Source organism: Sorghum bicolor, chromosome 3 (genome assembly GCF_000003195.3).
Source record: "Sorghum bicolor cultivar BTx623 chromosome 3, Sorghum_bicolor_NCBIv3, whole genome shotgun sequence".
NCBI lineage: Eukaryota > Viridiplantae > Streptophyta > Magnoliopsida > Poales > Poaceae > Sorghum > Sorghum bicolor.
In genome coordinates this window covers 69,920,454-69,936,247 of record NC_012872.2, presented here as the reverse complement: position 1 = coordinate 69,936,247, position 15,794 = coordinate 69,920,454, and the positions used below count along the sequence as shown (strand labels likewise).

Below are 15,794 nucleotides of genomic sequence, written 5' to 3'. Positions count from 1 at the left end.
GCTTTGAAATCCGAAGATGCTCCAACCAGAAATAGATGATGTATCTAAAGCATTAGCAAACACAATGTCTGCCATTCTAGCTCCACTCGCTTGATCTACACATCAACCAACCACTCGCATCGGTGCCCCCAACAAGAACAGTCATAGCCAGAGCGCACATCGTCCTAGCAAGCCGCACACTAACCATCTGCAACTTGGAGACTATAATAGTTGGATTTGGAGGTAGAACATAGCAAACAGATAACAAAATGGAACTCATTAGCAAGAGTAGGCATAAAAAAATAAGTCTAAATAGGAGAGAAATCTCTTCACAAACTATAATTATTGTGTGTATAAGAGCCGAGATGGGAATGGGTTCTATCATAGCATCAGGTAAACATACATGATGGGAAATTATGCATATTTACAATGCCAAGGAATTAAAATAAAAAAGCACACAAAAGTGGTAAGGATTCATTCCCGTTATTGGGAATCCAGGGTGCTCCACGCATCCTCAAATAATTGTTTTTCCTCCAACCTATTCATGTGTAAATAGTCAACCACTGATGTCTAATGACAACTGCAATGAGGTTAGGGTTTTAGATTTAAGATTTAAGGTCTCCGATGAGAATTATGGTGGATCGAGAAAAGATAACAAGCCTAAGGGTGGAAGGTCGTACAATTGTGGTGGCAGCCGGGTGCTAAGGCAGCAGGAGTGACACTACTGACCAGATATTGGAGGAAGGTGGTTGAGCCAAACATTAGAACAAAGGCAGAGACATCACGGTAATACCTTTGATGGAGCTGGGTTGGAGACGAACAGTTCAGGAGCTGCCAAAGACGAGGCAACCAAAATTTAGGCTTTGTTTAGTTTCAATTTTTTTTGCAAAATCTACATTGTATCACTTTCGTTTGTATTTGACAAATATTATCCAATCATGGACTAACTAGGCTCAAAAGATTCGTTTCGTCAATTTCGACCAAACTGTGCAATTAGTTTTTATTTTCGTCTATATTTAATACTCTATGCATGTGTCTAAAGATTCGATGTGACGAAGAATCTGAAAAATTTTGCAAAATTTTCTAGGAACTAAACAAGGCCTTACAGTATTTACCACGCTTTAAAGTTTGCCAACAACATAAATTCGTTTTTTAATATCCTGAGCATAAAGGGATCCTATTATGTCACTGACGGCCATTTTTTCCATCGTGGAGCTTATATTAAAAAAAAATCTAAGGTTTATCTCAAGGCAAATTTTAGGTCTTGTTTAGTTCCATTTTTTTAAAAAAATGGACACTGTAGCACTTTCGTTTGTATTTGACAAATATTATCTGACATGGACTAACTAAGCTCAAAAGATTCGTCTCGCAAATTACAGGTAAATTGTGTAATTAGTTTGTATTTTTATCTATATTTAATGCTTCGTGCATGTGGCGCAAGACTCAATGTGATGAGAAATCTGAAAAATTTTACAAATTTTTTTGGAACTAAACAAGGCCTTAGTTAAAATCTCCTTCAAAACAAATTACTAACGAAATAATAAAAAATCGAAAGGTTAAGAACTCTAAATCTGTACAATGGTTTTTTTTATGTTCCTCAAATGAAAACACTAATTTTACCACAGCTAAAACATGGGCACCAAATTTCGGCGAAGGGGGCCAAACCTCTTCTTGTTTATATACGCATATGTTTACTAGTCGGAGGCTTGGAGCTAATCCAAAATAGCAATGGCTAGCTAACAACTTGTTAAAAGACTTGTCTAAAAACCAACTTACTTATTAGTCCATATGTTTAGATGTACTAGAGCTAATTTGAGCTACTTTTTAGCTAGCTAGCAACTAGTATTGTATCAAACACGTCCTTTGTCTGAGGTTTTGATAAGCAATTCCACCACACCACCATTGGAATGTGTGATGCAAATGACAACTAGCATTGACAGTGGCCAAATGACACTATTATTACCAGTATTTGGCATAGTTCACGTTGATGTACAGAGATCTTTCATGCTTCACCGTGACGAACGCGTTACGACTGCCCAACCCAACCACCAGCAACCACTGGAAAAGCTCAAGCAGCCTGCCAGTAGACTAGACACTGAGCGATCAATCTTTTTTTTTTCCCTTTTGATAACAGCGATCATCAGTTCGAGCGCTGCCAGGGCATCATCCATCTGAACATGTGGCCGCCGCGTGTAGCGCTGGGACGGGCCCACCGCCGCCAGCTCGACGCCGACGAGCCACTGCCAACACCACAAGCCGAATCTCTGAACACCAATCCGCGCAATCCCGGCAAAATCCGAACCCCCGCCTCGCCGTCGCACCGGCTCCACTCGTCCCGGATCAACCACCTGACCTCCTCCACAGCCTCGACACACGTGCCCGTCCCGAGCGACCTCCAACCAGCAGCAGCCTCGCCCCGGCCGCCGCGACCGTCCCCGCACCCCCCTCGTCTCGCTCGAGGCAACGAAACGGATGGGAGCAGCGGCCTGACGCGATGAGCCCGCCCGCCATGCTGCTGCCCGTCTGCTCCGCCGCGCCCAGCTGCTCCCCCCTCTGCCCGGTGCGGCCTTCGCCGGCGATCAGCCGGTCCGTACCGGTTTTATCTACTTGCCGCCTTCCGGGGCGCTGACTGCATGCCCTTGTTGCTGCTCGGCAGGTGACGGCGTCGCACGTCGTCGCGCGGGTGCCGCGGAGGGTGGACGTCGGCGCCGCGCTAAGGTCCTACGCCGACCCGCTCGTCGCGCAGGTGCCCGACCGCCCGCCGCTCGCCGACTCCTCCATCCTCTCCCCCTACACCGCCGCGCCGGACGACATCGCGCGAGCCTTCGGCGCCCCCGCCTCCGAGCTCCCGCCGCTCCCTAGCGCTGACCCCAGCGCCGGGCTATGTTGCACGGGCACCGACCAGCCGCTCACGGCCGTCGCGGACCTGGCCGCCACCGCCGTGGTCAACTCGGCCCCCACCGATGCCGCGGAGCGGGCCCTGTCGGACGCGCCGTTCCCCAGCACGTTCCCGTCCGACGCGTCCGAGGTCGAGGACTCCGTGGCCAGGTTCATCGATAAGGTCGGCAAGCAGGTGTTCCAGGCGGAGGACGCGCTCACCGAGGCCTACGACAAGCTGAGGCTGTCGGCGTACGACGCGCTCGGTGCGTGGAGGAAGACGGTGCGCGACACGATCGGTGGGCTCAAGGCGTCGGTCGACGCCGGTAAGGAGCAGGCCGCAGGAGGGGTCACGGACGCTTCCGGCGCGTTGCAGGCGAAGGTGGCCGGAGCTGGGGCTGTGGCTGTTGATGTTCTTAGGAAAGCGATTGTTGCAGCAGAGGATTCACTGGGCAGTGCAGCCACATTCGTTGTGTATTCTTATGGGTCTGCCAAGGAGTCTCTACCACCAAATGTTAGAGATTTGTTGAGCTCGTCTGAGGAGAAAGCTGGTCTAGTTTTGAGACCAATTGGAAATGCTCTGCAACAGGTATGCCTTATTGATGTTCAGCCATTAACTAGTGCCACTTGTTCAGTCATTAACTTCACTGCTGTTCTCAGTGGGATGCTAAACACCTAGGCATGTCTAATTGCATGAATGTTCATCATAGAAGTTCATTGTTGAAGTATCCACTGATAAATTTTAGTGCGTGCTGTGTGATTCATCAGGTATATGTAATTGTTGAAGGTGTTGAAAAGAATGTTGGTTTCGATCCAAGCGATCCGATTGTTCAATTGGCAGTTGTGCTTGGAGGTTCAGTGACAATAGGGTAAAGAAAGATTTCTTTGTTTGGCCTACCAAACCTCTAGTTGCACCTTATTTTCAAAGTTCCTTCTAATTTTGGCTACATTGTAGGACAACGTACTGGCTCTTCATATACGGTGGCTATTCTGGAGACTTGTCACCTGAATCAGCGTTGGAGTTATTGAAAAATGATGGCAAAGCCGTACTTGTTGATGTTCGGCCTGAGGCAAGATATTGTAAATCTCACTGGCCTTTTTCTTTCTTTCGTGTCCCTTTTCATCTGAGCTCTTTCTTTAATCCAGTCCGTAATGCTAGAAGGGATTGTTTAGTCACCTTACTGCCAAATTATTTGAGGCAAGATATTGTAAATTTCATTGGCCTTCTCTTTCTTTCATGCCTTGTTTCCTTGGAGCTCTGCTTTGAATCCATTTCATAATACATAGCATTTCAAAGTTCTAGAAACGATTATTTAGTAGCCACTGTCTTCTTGCCTGAGTGCAATAGTTGATTGCATTCCTTTCATGCTCTTTATTTGTTACTGAAATTTTGAAGCTCTTTTGTCATGTTTTCTTAGCGTAGGGTAATAGAAGATTGCATTCTCTCAAGCTCATTATTGGATTATGTTATGTAGAATTTGAGGGAAAAAGATGGTGTTCCTGATCTACGCCTTGGGGCTAGGTCTAAATATGCAAGTGTAGATTCACCTGAGGTATGTCTTATTTCAGCAAAAGATCTCCAGTGGTACTTGATTTTCTTTTAATTTGGATACATTTTTGTAGAGAAAGAATTATACCTGCCTAACCATTCAGTGATTGCTGGAGAGTTCCTATGTATGCTTACCCTGTTTTAAACTTTTTTTAACAATTAGCAAAAAAACAACTCTTATGTAACTCTTCTTGCTTGAGTTCCAAAGGGAGTGAAATAACAGAAAAAATGTTCATTGATAACTACTTCATTTGATTTTATTCCTTAGATCAAAGGCCCAGTTAAGAGTATGCTTAAAGGTGGAAGAGAGGTTGATGACGCCTTACTGGCAGCTGTCATTCGAAACTTGAAATTGGTGAAGGTATGCTGTGAGAACTGAGGCATAAACTTTGTACCTGCCTTCTGATATTTCATCGCAATAAGTTTAGTATTTTTGTCATCTGCCACTGTAGGGTGATTCAAAGGTCATAGTTATGGATTATAATGGAGCTCGATCAAAAGCCATTGCTAGGTTACTGAAGAAGCTCGGTGTGCAGGCAAATTTCAAGTGCTTTGGTCTTCACCAGTACTGCATTGGCATGCATTCTCTCCCCTGTCTAACTTTGAATTTTTGGGTGCAGAGACCTTACCTTGTTAAAGGTGGTTTCCAAGCATGGTCAAAGAACCTTCGTGTCAAAGAACTGAAACCTGAGACTGCATTAACGTCAATAAATGAGGTAAAAAGAATCAAAACCAGAAACTTACCTGTGAACCAAAAGATATTGTGCCAGTTATGGCAATCTTGTTTAGTTCTTATATTCTTTCGAGATCATGTTTGTAGCATTTATCACTCGACCAGTATCATTTGAGTAGTTCATAGATGTTAGCTCTTGCGGGCTTTAACATGTTTCATAACTTAACGATCTACAAATTTGTACCTCTTTATTCTCGATCACCCACATTATTGTCTCGAAATATGCAGGATGTTGAGGAAATCCTCGAACAAATAAAGCCCACCCCAACTCTTGTGTTTGGATCTCTTCTGGTAGGTCACTAGTCTTATTCTCATGTTATTGCCTTTTGCTCATGTTGGCACACTGTATTGCTGTTCCTGAACATTTTGCAACTAATTTTCTATTATATTTGGTAAGAGCTTGTGCCTTCAAAAGTACAAGTGTACATACACCTTCCTCGCACCTTTTTTACCTTTATCTGTCTTTGTAGCCCTTAGATGCATTATTTTTTCAAGGAAAGTGTTGGATGCATTTCTTTTCTTGACAATGTTGTGTCTCTTTTTTTAACAGGGCCTCTCAGCACTTTCCTATGCTTTACTTGGTAAGTGTATAAGTAAATTATGTTGTTGTCTGATTCATACTTTGTACATTGCTTGGTTAAGACTTAGGAATTAGATGCCTGCATGATACCAGAACAGTAGGCTCTCCTGAGACCAACCTAAAGAGCTAGTCCTTGTGTTCCTAATTCCTAAACGTTCAGGGCAAGCCTCGTAAACACTTGTTTTATCTTTTTTGAGTGGATGTCCTTGATGGATACCTGTAGCTGGATTTCTGGAATCTAGCTAGAAGAAACAAGTGTGCTGCAGTTGAATTAGAATATTGATTTTGGTTAACTGACTATATATCACTATTCACTATGTCTGCAGAATGGGAGATGACTTTGCAATACATCGCTGTTCTAAGCGTAGGGCTGGTATGTAATACATATTTGTTTGTTGAATATGTATGCATCTGCGTCTCAGAAAAAAAACGCACGCATCTGCATTTCTGGAAAACACTAATATAACTCGGCACTTCTACATTACTGTTCTAAGCGTTGGGCTGGTAAGTAATACGTATTTGTTTGTTCAATATGTATGCATCTGCGTCTCAGAAAAAAAAAACGCACGCATCTGCATTTCTGGAAAACACTAATATAACTCGGCACTTCTACATTACTGTTCTAAGCGTTGGGCTGGTATGTAATACGTATTTGTTTGTTCAATATGTATGCATCTGCGTCTCAGAAAAAAAAAACGCACGCATCTGCATTTCTGGAAAACACTAATATAACTCGGCACTTCTACATTACTGTTAACCACAAATATATATCAATTTGCAAAATGTGGCAGCAACACAGTTTTGCCTGATATTTTTCTTTTACTCTGGATAGACTATCTACTTGCGATTCTCTACATACGAACGTTCTGAGGACTTGGAGCAAGACCTAAAGTAAGTTACCCTGAATTCCTTTTTTTCTCTGCTGTTCTTATATCAAAATTTCCGTTTCTGTTGTTTTAAGTTTTGGAATTGCCGGTTGATGAACAACGAAAAGATGATTACAAGTTTCCCTCCTGCTCTCCTGCCTTAGGCTGTTGCTGTCTCCAGTAAGAGTAGGCGCAGACGCCGTATCATGGGCAGCTAAGAAGATAGAGCCAAACAAGGTGGGCCTGCCGACGTCCCCCTCCACGACGGCGGTGAAAGACCGGGTTCTCCAGGCCGCAGCGAAGCACGAGTCACAGCCAGCGGACGCCGAAGAGTCGTCGGCCCAAACAGCCGAGGCATGACGCGCTGAAACCTGAAAGGTTGGGAACCAGTGGAGCGGATGAGCGCAAGAGGTTTCTGATGTAATTTGTGAATTCGATGTCGTTTCTGATGTGAGGTGTTGGTTTTGAGTCACTGTAAAGCAGCTGTAAATTAATCGTGTGAGCAGCATCTGTAAGTTGCCACCAACTTGGGTTGAGTGTGTGTGTGTGTGTAGACTATAGAGAAAGAGGTGCCGATGTTAATTCCTGAGCCTGTTTTAGCTGTCTACGATCGATCTTGCCTGTCTGAGTTCAGTAAAAATGGTCCGTGGTCCAAGTCCAGTGCAACTACTTGGCTGTCAGGTTTAGCTACAGTACAACCTTTGCTGGTACTGAAATTAAATCCTGGAGTGCAGCTGTTTTAAACCCCATAGTACCTGCAGAAATGCTGCTCGGTTAAATGGGCACAGAATTTAATCCCGTATCACAACGGCTGGAACTGGATACTTGGTGGAAAATACCCTGACCACATCTATCAGTTGAAAGCTTGGGTTGCCTTTCGCCGCTTCCAGTACCCAACGGCTCGCTGCTCGCATAGGATCCCAGTCCCAGTCAACTACTCCAGTAGGCGGCAACGTCTCTCCTGTCTCCTCTCACGCCAGTGGACCCCCACGCTCCCCTCCCTCCGGACCCCACCCACCAGACTAGCCGTTGCCCCTCGCGGCCTCACTCCTCCACCGCCGCCGCCGCCGCGCTCCCCAACCCCAACGGCCAAATCCTCCCCGCGCGGGCATAAGTAGCCACCACTCCGCCGCTCCCACTCCACCACTCTAAACCTCCCTCTCTCGATCTCGGCCTCGCCCGCAAGCCAGCGCAGCCGTCCCCGCTCCACGCCGGGTAGAGAGGAGAGACCTAACCCAACAGCTTCCGAGCGCGTCCGGCGGCGGCGATGGCGGGCAAGTCGCACACGCGCAAGGCGTTCCTCCTCTGCAACTACATCCTCCTGGGGGCCGCCTCCAGCTGCATCTTCCTCACGCTGTCGCTGCGCCTGCTGCCGTCCCCGTGCGGCCTGCTCCTGCTCTTCCTCCACGCGCTCACCGCCGTCTTCTCCGCGGCGGGTTGCTCGGGCTCCTTCACGGCGCCCGCCACGCCCGCGCAGTGGCACAACGCGCACACCGCGGGCGCCGCGCTCACCGCCATCTTCCAGGGCGCCGTCGCGCTGCTCGCCTTCACACGCACCTCAGACTTCCTCGCCGAGCTCCAGTCCTACGTCCGCGACGAGGACGGCGCCGTCATCCTCAAGATGGTCGGCGGCCTTGGCACCGCCATCTTCGTCCTCGAGTGGGCCGCGCTCGCGCTCGCCTTCTCCCTCCGCCTCGATGACGAAGACGACGACGACCTCCACGCCAAGAACTGGCAATCGTACCATGTCTGATGCCCCGTCAACTGCTGGTCTTAAATTTCTCCTTCAGAACGATACTCCTATATGAACAAGATTCGTTGATTCTTTGCCGTCTGTTCTAGTATGTTCTATTGCTGTAATTCTTTTGTACTACTGTGTACTCCTATGCCTGTTCAACCAAAAATGTTATAAATGCCAAAGCAAATATATATTGCTTTTGTTGCCTTTGCTACTAGTAACATGTACATTCATCAGATTTTGGTGCAAACAGGTTGTAAAAAACCAATTTCTGCACAAAGCTGTTTTGATGCAAACAGGTTGTAGAAAAACAATTTCTGCACAAAGCTGGCATTTGAAAAGCAACAAGTGAAAAATATGTTTGCAGGCAGTCGCACTTCAATTGAGCAGTCACAAGACTCATTGCTTATTTGCCAGAGGCATAATGTTCACAACACACCACAGGTTGCAGATGGGCAATTTCAGAACAATGCCTTGCGTCAACAATAGGACAGATGTTAATCACATCAAGGCCAAATAATTGAACTGAATATCCTTCATGAATAAACCTACTTTCGAGCTAAAGTTACAACATGTCCAACACTGGAAACATAATCCAGATCTCCATGTTGTCAAAAACCAAAGTTGCACTAAGGTCATCTTCCATCGATGATGATGCAAAACTGAGTTGCACTTCCATAGCCTTTGTACATGAACCGCTGAGCTTTCTGCTCATCTGGGTTAAAAATTCTACTGCTTTGAGGGGAACAGATTGATCTGAGGAGCTTCAGTGCCACTTTTGGTTTTAGATTTCAACCGCAACTCAGGAGAAGCAGCCAGAGCATTGACAGCCTCTTCTGGAGGTAAACATCTCTTCGAGAAGTACGTGGATATGCTTTTATTCTTCTTGGATTTCACTGAAAAACAAGTAATATGATTGGTAAGAAGATTTTCCAAGGACAAATATGCAGGGATCCTACTTCTGAAACAAAAGCAAATTAATTAATGAGTACCTGGTGACGAATCCAATCCTAGCTTGTCAAGAATCTCTTTCTTTACCTGCAGAGAAACAAAGGCAACTTCAGTACATAACGTGCTCAATCCATTTTTGTACTAAACAAAATCATGCAACTGACACAGAAACTATGAATAATCAGGCACGGGATTTTTTTCAATGTGAAGCCCTGTTTAGATGCAGCCAAACAGCCAAAACTTTTGAAGAAATGAGCACTTTTTGGAAGAATGAATCTAAACAGAGGCTTGTAAAACTTGTCTTGTAAAGATTTGGAATTTGGGACCTTGGAGCCCCAAAACTGTGTAAACTTGCTTAGAGACCCGTGTATTGTGTGTTGCAGACCAAAAAATTTGAGAAGCATCTAAACACCTATTTGAATGTAAAGTTTACAGCCAAAAGTTTTGGGATGTAAAGATTTGGGATCTAAACAGGCCCTGAGTATCCTCACCTTCCAATGATTGTCAATAAAGTCAGATATCTCCCTCACTTTACGATTCAGTTGAGTCTTTGGAACATTTGGAAACTTGTGCTGCAGTAATTCCACCACCTTGTGGATTCCATCTCGACATGATCGTATCACCTGGACCTGCATTGGGATTAAAGCAAAATGATAACTTCAGCTGCGTGCTATCTTCAAACAATAGATATTGATTCCATATTCACTCAGTTCTTACAATTTCTGGCAGGTCTGTTTCTGGTATAGCAGATGCAGCCCCAGGAGAGCCATTCTTCACATTGGGCTGGTTAATTTCCTCAACAGTTGCAGATGAGGTGTCAGTTAGAGGCACATCAACAACTGCACCTCCTGGGCAGATGCGCATTGAAAGAACTTGCAAGCATAGCTGTTCAATCTTTGCTGTTCCCTTGAGGTCTTCAGCAGTCAGTAGTTCAGCTTTTTCATGATTTAGGTTGGATATAATAAGAGGTTGGCTCTTCCTGAGAGCTTGCTCAGTCAAAGTGTTCAGGACTCTTTGTTGACGCAGTAGAGACCTGAACTCTTCAACTTCTGTACACTGACCAGTTGGTGGACTAGTGGCTTCCTCATCTTTATCATCCAATAGGCTTTCAATTTGTATACCCTGCAGGAAGTAAACTCCAACAGTGAAACAAAGAATATTGCACATTTAATTGAGGAACAATATGCATCACATAAGGTAGGACCAAGATTACTAAAATAACGATCATGAATCAGATTGGAACTTCAATGGTAGGATCACAAATCTTAGGATTATAACTACTAGAATCATAATATCCTATTCCTATATTCTACTTAATAGTCATAGAATCGACACAATCAACTAGATTGTGAAGTTACAAAATTAGATGACAGTATCACAGTTTTAACTGTGGGTAGAACAGATATGAAAGTGCATAACTCAAGAAAAGCACATGGATGGATTCATACATAGAATTCATATCTTCCTAATTTCTACTGCACTTGTGTACACTTGTTTTATCTCCCTATTTTATTTTCTTGCAAGCACAACACTTAACCATGGAATACAGTTCTCACAGTTATCATCCTTTCAGCAGATATAAGAGATTAGTAGATAAACCTTTACAGAACATAGCATGTAGCTCTCTATGGTTTGAGATAAGACAATTGGAGTTTTGTTGGTTTGATACCTAATGCATAACAGGTTAACCAATGTTTGGTTCACACTTTTTGTCAATAAAACTGGCATGCAGCTTTACTATTTGAAACTAGCATGGAAAGTTGCATCGCACCAAGATAAATGAGGTACTCAAATTAGATAAGGAGACATCACTTTTTAAATATATACCTCATTGTCTGAGAGATAGCCATCAGGCACAACAAAGCTATCTTCATCCTCTTCATCTGTAATTTTGGAATCTTCTTCCATAACTTCATCATTATCCTTCTCACAGTCAGAAAGACTCTCACCAGGATCCTCCTGTGCAAAAAACAAAATATGAATTTCTTACCGAGAGAGAGAGAGAGAGAGAAGGTTGCTAGAATATCAGCAAGTACCTCTTCCCATTCATCATCACTATCAACCTCGTAGTCAAGATCAGGATCCATCTTAAGTGGACACCTTGGACCAATAACAGCACTGCAGACAATTGTAGAATAAATTATGATATAGCACTAAATGTAAAGCGATGATAAATTAAAGGGAGCATGAATATTGAAATGCCAACCTTTTCTTCCTCCAGGATCCATAATACGCTGGCCTGTTACTTTTGTCAAATTGCAGAAGCTTCTTTCTAATTAATCTAGTTTGCAGAGGTTTAGGGTTACTGGTGCCATGGCATTGCACCTCACTAGCCTGTAGCATGTCAATGTCACTTTCAAGCTTATCATGTTCATTCTCCTGAGCTGAATTGTGGCCACCATCTTCATTTGGAGTGGAAAGTATTTCATCAACCATATCATCTGAGGATTTCTGAAGCTTCAGCTCTTTAAATGCCTCCATCTTGGGCTTGCATCTTATACCCCATCTGGAGGACCTATTGTAGCTAGATAGCTTCTTCCAACCAGTGACCTGCAACCTGTAACCAGTGTTTCATTAAATCACTTCACTTTTAGTAAGTGTGAAAGTGAAAGAATAATAGAGTTCAGGAAATGTTGCCAACCTCCGAAGATCCTCTAAAACCCAGCTCTCTTGTTGAGACAATGAAGAATCAATTTTTGATGTGGTTGCTGGTACTGTCTCTTTGTTCTCATTGCATGGATCATCAGCTGAGTTATTCTCTCCAGGCTTTTGAAGTTTTCCACTGTCTTTCTTACTTTTGAAAAAACGTTCCATCATAGAAGCTTGCTTTTGAATGGCTAGTTGCTTCTTGAGTTGTGCAGCTTCCTTCTCAAGGCGCTTCTGTTCTTTCTCAGCTTCCTCTTGCTGTTTTTTCTGTTGTTTCTTCATTTCAGCTTCTTCCTTTTCACGACGCTTCTGTTCTTTCAGTGCTTCCTCCTCCTGCTTCTTTTGTTGTTTCTTAGCTTCAGCCTCCTCCTTTTCACGTCTCTTCTGTTCTCTTAGGGCCTCTTCTTGCTGTTTCTTTTGCAGTTTTCTCATCTGAGCTTCTTCTTTCTCCTGGCGCTTTATTTCCTTCTCCACCTGTTTTTGTGCTTTCTGAATCTCTTTTTCCTGGAATTCAGCAATATAACATTACTAGATTGTGGGAAAAGCAATTGTGTGTGATTTCAATGATTCATTATTGCTGTCATATTATGACATGCTCTCAAGAAAAAGGGGGAAAAGAACAAAGCACAGCTGCAAGCACTATATGCACTGAATTAACAATTTCTAAGGTAAACATGCAAAACAGCCATCTCATCTTACCAAACCTATTAAAAATACTACCATTCCTTTATCATTTGTCATATCTGATTACCCAAAAGTTAGGCTACACACTATTTGGATTTAAGGAAGTGTCTAGGTAAAGGATAAACTTAAGTACTATTAATGCAAGAAAGTGATGCTTTATACCAAACATTGACGGTTGGAAGAAGATACACTAAACTGCAATTGTTGAAATGCTATTAGAATGGATCAAGCACAGTGCAATTAATGAATCAAGTACTTACATTAGCAGGCAAGTTTCCATTTTGCAGTTCAGAGACACTAGTATCCTCAAGTCTTCTAACATTTTGGTCATTTTTCTCTGGTTCTTGCGTCAATTCCTTAACAGCTGAGCCAGCATCTTTCACACCCCTTTATTCAAAAGGCTTACACATTAGGACTTTCAGAACCTCAGGGAGAAAAGAAAATATGCATGTGAATTGATACAAATGCATCAGCAATATGCAAGAGGGTACACACCGTTCAGTGTTCTTTTGTGTCACTTTTTCCACCATTGATCTGATCCCTTCCAGGTTCAGGGATTTGTTTAATTTTAATGATGCTTTCTTTAGATCATTTACTTGGACGTAAGCTCCTGAGTTTTCAAGAACCGACAAAGTTGCTGCCAGTGATACGTTTGATTAGTGAGTGAACCAGCAAATAAGGAATATTACAGGTTCTATGAATATGTGCATAGATATAAGTTGATTTAGCATTGAGCTAGTTTGAAAGTAACTAACAGCAAAGCATACCATTTAGTTCAAAAAAAACCAGCAAAGCATACAAATTTCTTCCTGTTGGGGAGAGAAACATGCCATGTATTGAAAGAATTGGACAAACTCTCATTATATTTTCCACATGAAAATGGAATATGCAAATAATCACTAGACAGCAAAAAATGTGGATAAAAATTTGAGCAGGAACAAGGTTGTCCTTACAATAGATAGCAGTGATTCTCTCATGGATTTTCTTTCTGACAGACCTCCGTGTACTCAGAATGCTGCGTGCTTTGACAGGCAACAATCTCAGGTCTCTTATCTGCATATGCATTTAAAAGGTTCAGTTTTTTAAATAATTAATAATAAATAATAAAAATACAAAACAATAATATCAAAAGAACACAATTTGAAGTAACACCCAACTTACCTCCCAGCACCAAAGAGCCGACTCTGATTCATCTTCTAACACATCAGCGTCAGGGGAAGATTTCCCGTACATCATCCTCTGCCCAGCGAGCAGCACAGAGCTACGGACTGAAGCCACAGAGACACCCTCCAATCCCCTCAACTTTTCATATATCTCGTCCACCAACTTGGTCAGCCCAAGACTGCTCTCCTCAAGCAAGCAGCCAACCATCCCGTTGACGGACAGGTTCCCGCCGTCAAGCTGCATCTTGCGGTCACAAACCTCCTTGTAAAACTGGAAGAGGCCCTCGAGCTCCTGCCGGCATCTAGCAACGAGAGCGTCCTTATCCGCGGAAGCAATCACTGGGCTATTAGAAGCCCTCTTCCGCTTCAGCTGCTTCTGCACCTCCATAATGGTGTCCGCCAGCGTAGGAGACTGCTGTGTTGCCGCCACCGGCTGGCCTGATTGTGCTTGAACCGGGGCGTCATCGACGGCCATCGAATCACCCGACCCGAGCTCAGCGGATTGGTTGAGAACAACGGGACCATCGACCTGCATCTGTGATTGGCCCAAATCGTCCCGTGGCCCGGCGCCGTTGCGGTCAGGGGCCTCTTCAGGGAGAGCAACGCCGGGAACCATGGCGCCGCTTTCCATCACGGGAGGGTTCGGATCTTGTAGCTGCTACTCTAGGAACAAACAGCGCATTCCTCTATCCAATCCGTGCTCAGACACCGGTCTACTCTACTGATCCTGGATCAAGAAAACGAAAAAAAAAACGGAGGCATTCAGGAATGGCGTTACAAATACACTTGTGTACTAGGATTTTGCGCAACATAGAAACTGCAACCGATGGGCTCCGATAGAGATGGGGAAAAAGAAATAAAGTGCAAGATAGCCCATTTCTGCGCAAGTTCAGAACCGTACCTACAGATTCGCGGAGTCCAAGCACCTGAGGATGGCGCGACGAGTGCAGCCGGAGGAGGCGGCGTCCGCGTTGGCGGCGGGGTGGTGGGCGGTGGGTGGATCTGGATTTGGGGCGCGGGGTGGGAACTGGAGAAGACTGGAGATTTGGAGGAGAGTAGGAGCCGAACCGGGAAGGGAGTATTTGTAAAAGGAGGTGGGCGCGCGCGCGAGGAGGAAGGGGAAGGGGGGGCGCGGCGCGGCGCGCAAAATGTTTCCCGCGGCCGGCGGTTTCAAGAATTTTTCGTTTCGTGATTTTGGCTTCCCGCGGGACGGCCAGCGCCGCCGCCGTCGATTGAGGGAACGGTGGCTGGTGGAGCCCTGCCACGTGTCTGCTACAAGCCCAGCTCCACCCCTGCCGGACGTTTCGGCCTGGCCCATGTTTAGACGGTCCGGTACTCCGGTTCCTTCGAGTATGTTTGGAAAAGGTGTTTTTTTTTTCCTATGAAAAATTCAATTTGATGTTGACCTATGCAGAACGTGAGTTTGCTATACCTATTTGTTTTTTGGACTTGATGAATTAATGTAACAAACGTGCACCAAAGGCGAGCAATCAAGACAAACACCTCTTAATTTGTGGAGAGATAGTTATATAGTCTTTGGGTTCTGGCCCTGTGACCTTTGGCCTTGTTTAGTTCTGAAATTTTTTTAGATTTCGCTATTGTAGCATTTTTATTTTTATTTTTATTTGATAAACATTGTCCAATCATAGAGTAACTAGGCTTAAAAGTTTCGTCTTGCGATTTACAGATAAACTGTACAATTGGTTTTTGTTTTCATCTATATTTAATGCTCTATGCATGTGGCGTAAGATTCGATGTGACGAAGAATTTTAAAAAGCTTTTAGTTTTAAGTGGAAACTAAATAAGGCCTTTGTACATTTGTAAATTTTGTAACTTTTGTACCCTCTTTAATACAAGAAAGGTAGGGGGCTGCCCTATTGGCTTGGTAAAAAATGCCTACATCCTCGCTTTTGAGGTGACTGTAAAAGTCAAAAATATCTTTCAGCTCTAATCCTCTCTCAAGTGACCATGCAATTCAACTTGAACTTTCCAATAGATCAAATGATGTAATACAAACCTCTTTGGTCA

General features: G+C 44.2%; 3 protein-coding genes across 3 annotated transcripts; 2 read left to right on the top strand and 1 right to left on the bottom strand.

The window, feature by feature from the left end:
* LOC8056105 lies at positions 2,266 to 7,274 on the top strand. The gene is made up of 13 exons (XM_002458870.2): positions 2,266 to 2,539; positions 2,636 to 3,445; positions 3,625 to 3,725; positions 3,812 to 3,926; positions 4,332 to 4,409; positions 4,674 to 4,766; positions 4,858 to 4,941; positions 5,026 to 5,121; positions 5,367 to 5,429; positions 5,689 to 5,719; positions 6,045 to 6,091; positions 6,551 to 6,609; positions 6,749 to 7,274. Exons 1-13 carry the CDS (start codon positions 2,474 to 2,476, stop codon positions 6,942 to 6,944), a joined length of 1,839 nt encoding a protein of 612 aa, XP_002458915.1. The 5' UTR covers positions 2,266 to 2,473; the 3' UTR covers positions 6,945 to 7,274.
* On the top strand, positions 7,714 to 8,529 carry LOC8078672. Its single transcript, XM_002458869.2, has one exon. It carries the CDS (start codon positions 7,852 to 7,854, stop codon positions 8,335 to 8,337), a length of 486 nt encoding a protein of 161 aa, XP_002458914.1. The 5' UTR covers positions 7,714 to 7,851; the 3' UTR covers positions 8,338 to 8,529.
* Positions 8,705 to 14,916, bottom strand: LOC8078671 (chromatin assembly factor 1 subunit FSM). The gene is made up of 13 exons (XM_002456734.2): positions 14,668 to 14,916; positions 13,765 to 14,493; positions 13,557 to 13,656; positions 13,099 to 13,240; positions 12,864 to 12,990; positions 11,915 to 12,423; positions 11,480 to 11,830; positions 11,310 to 11,391; positions 11,101 to 11,232; positions 9,991 to 10,395; positions 9,765 to 9,902; positions 9,315 to 9,360; positions 8,705 to 9,218 (listed from the first exon to the last, which is right to left on the bottom strand). Exons 2-13 carry the CDS (start codon positions 14,395 to 14,397, stop codon positions 9,052 to 9,054), a joined length of 2,832 nt encoding a protein of 943 aa, XP_002456779.2. The 5' UTR covers positions 14,398 to 14,493; positions 14,668 to 14,916; the 3' UTR covers positions 8,705 to 9,051.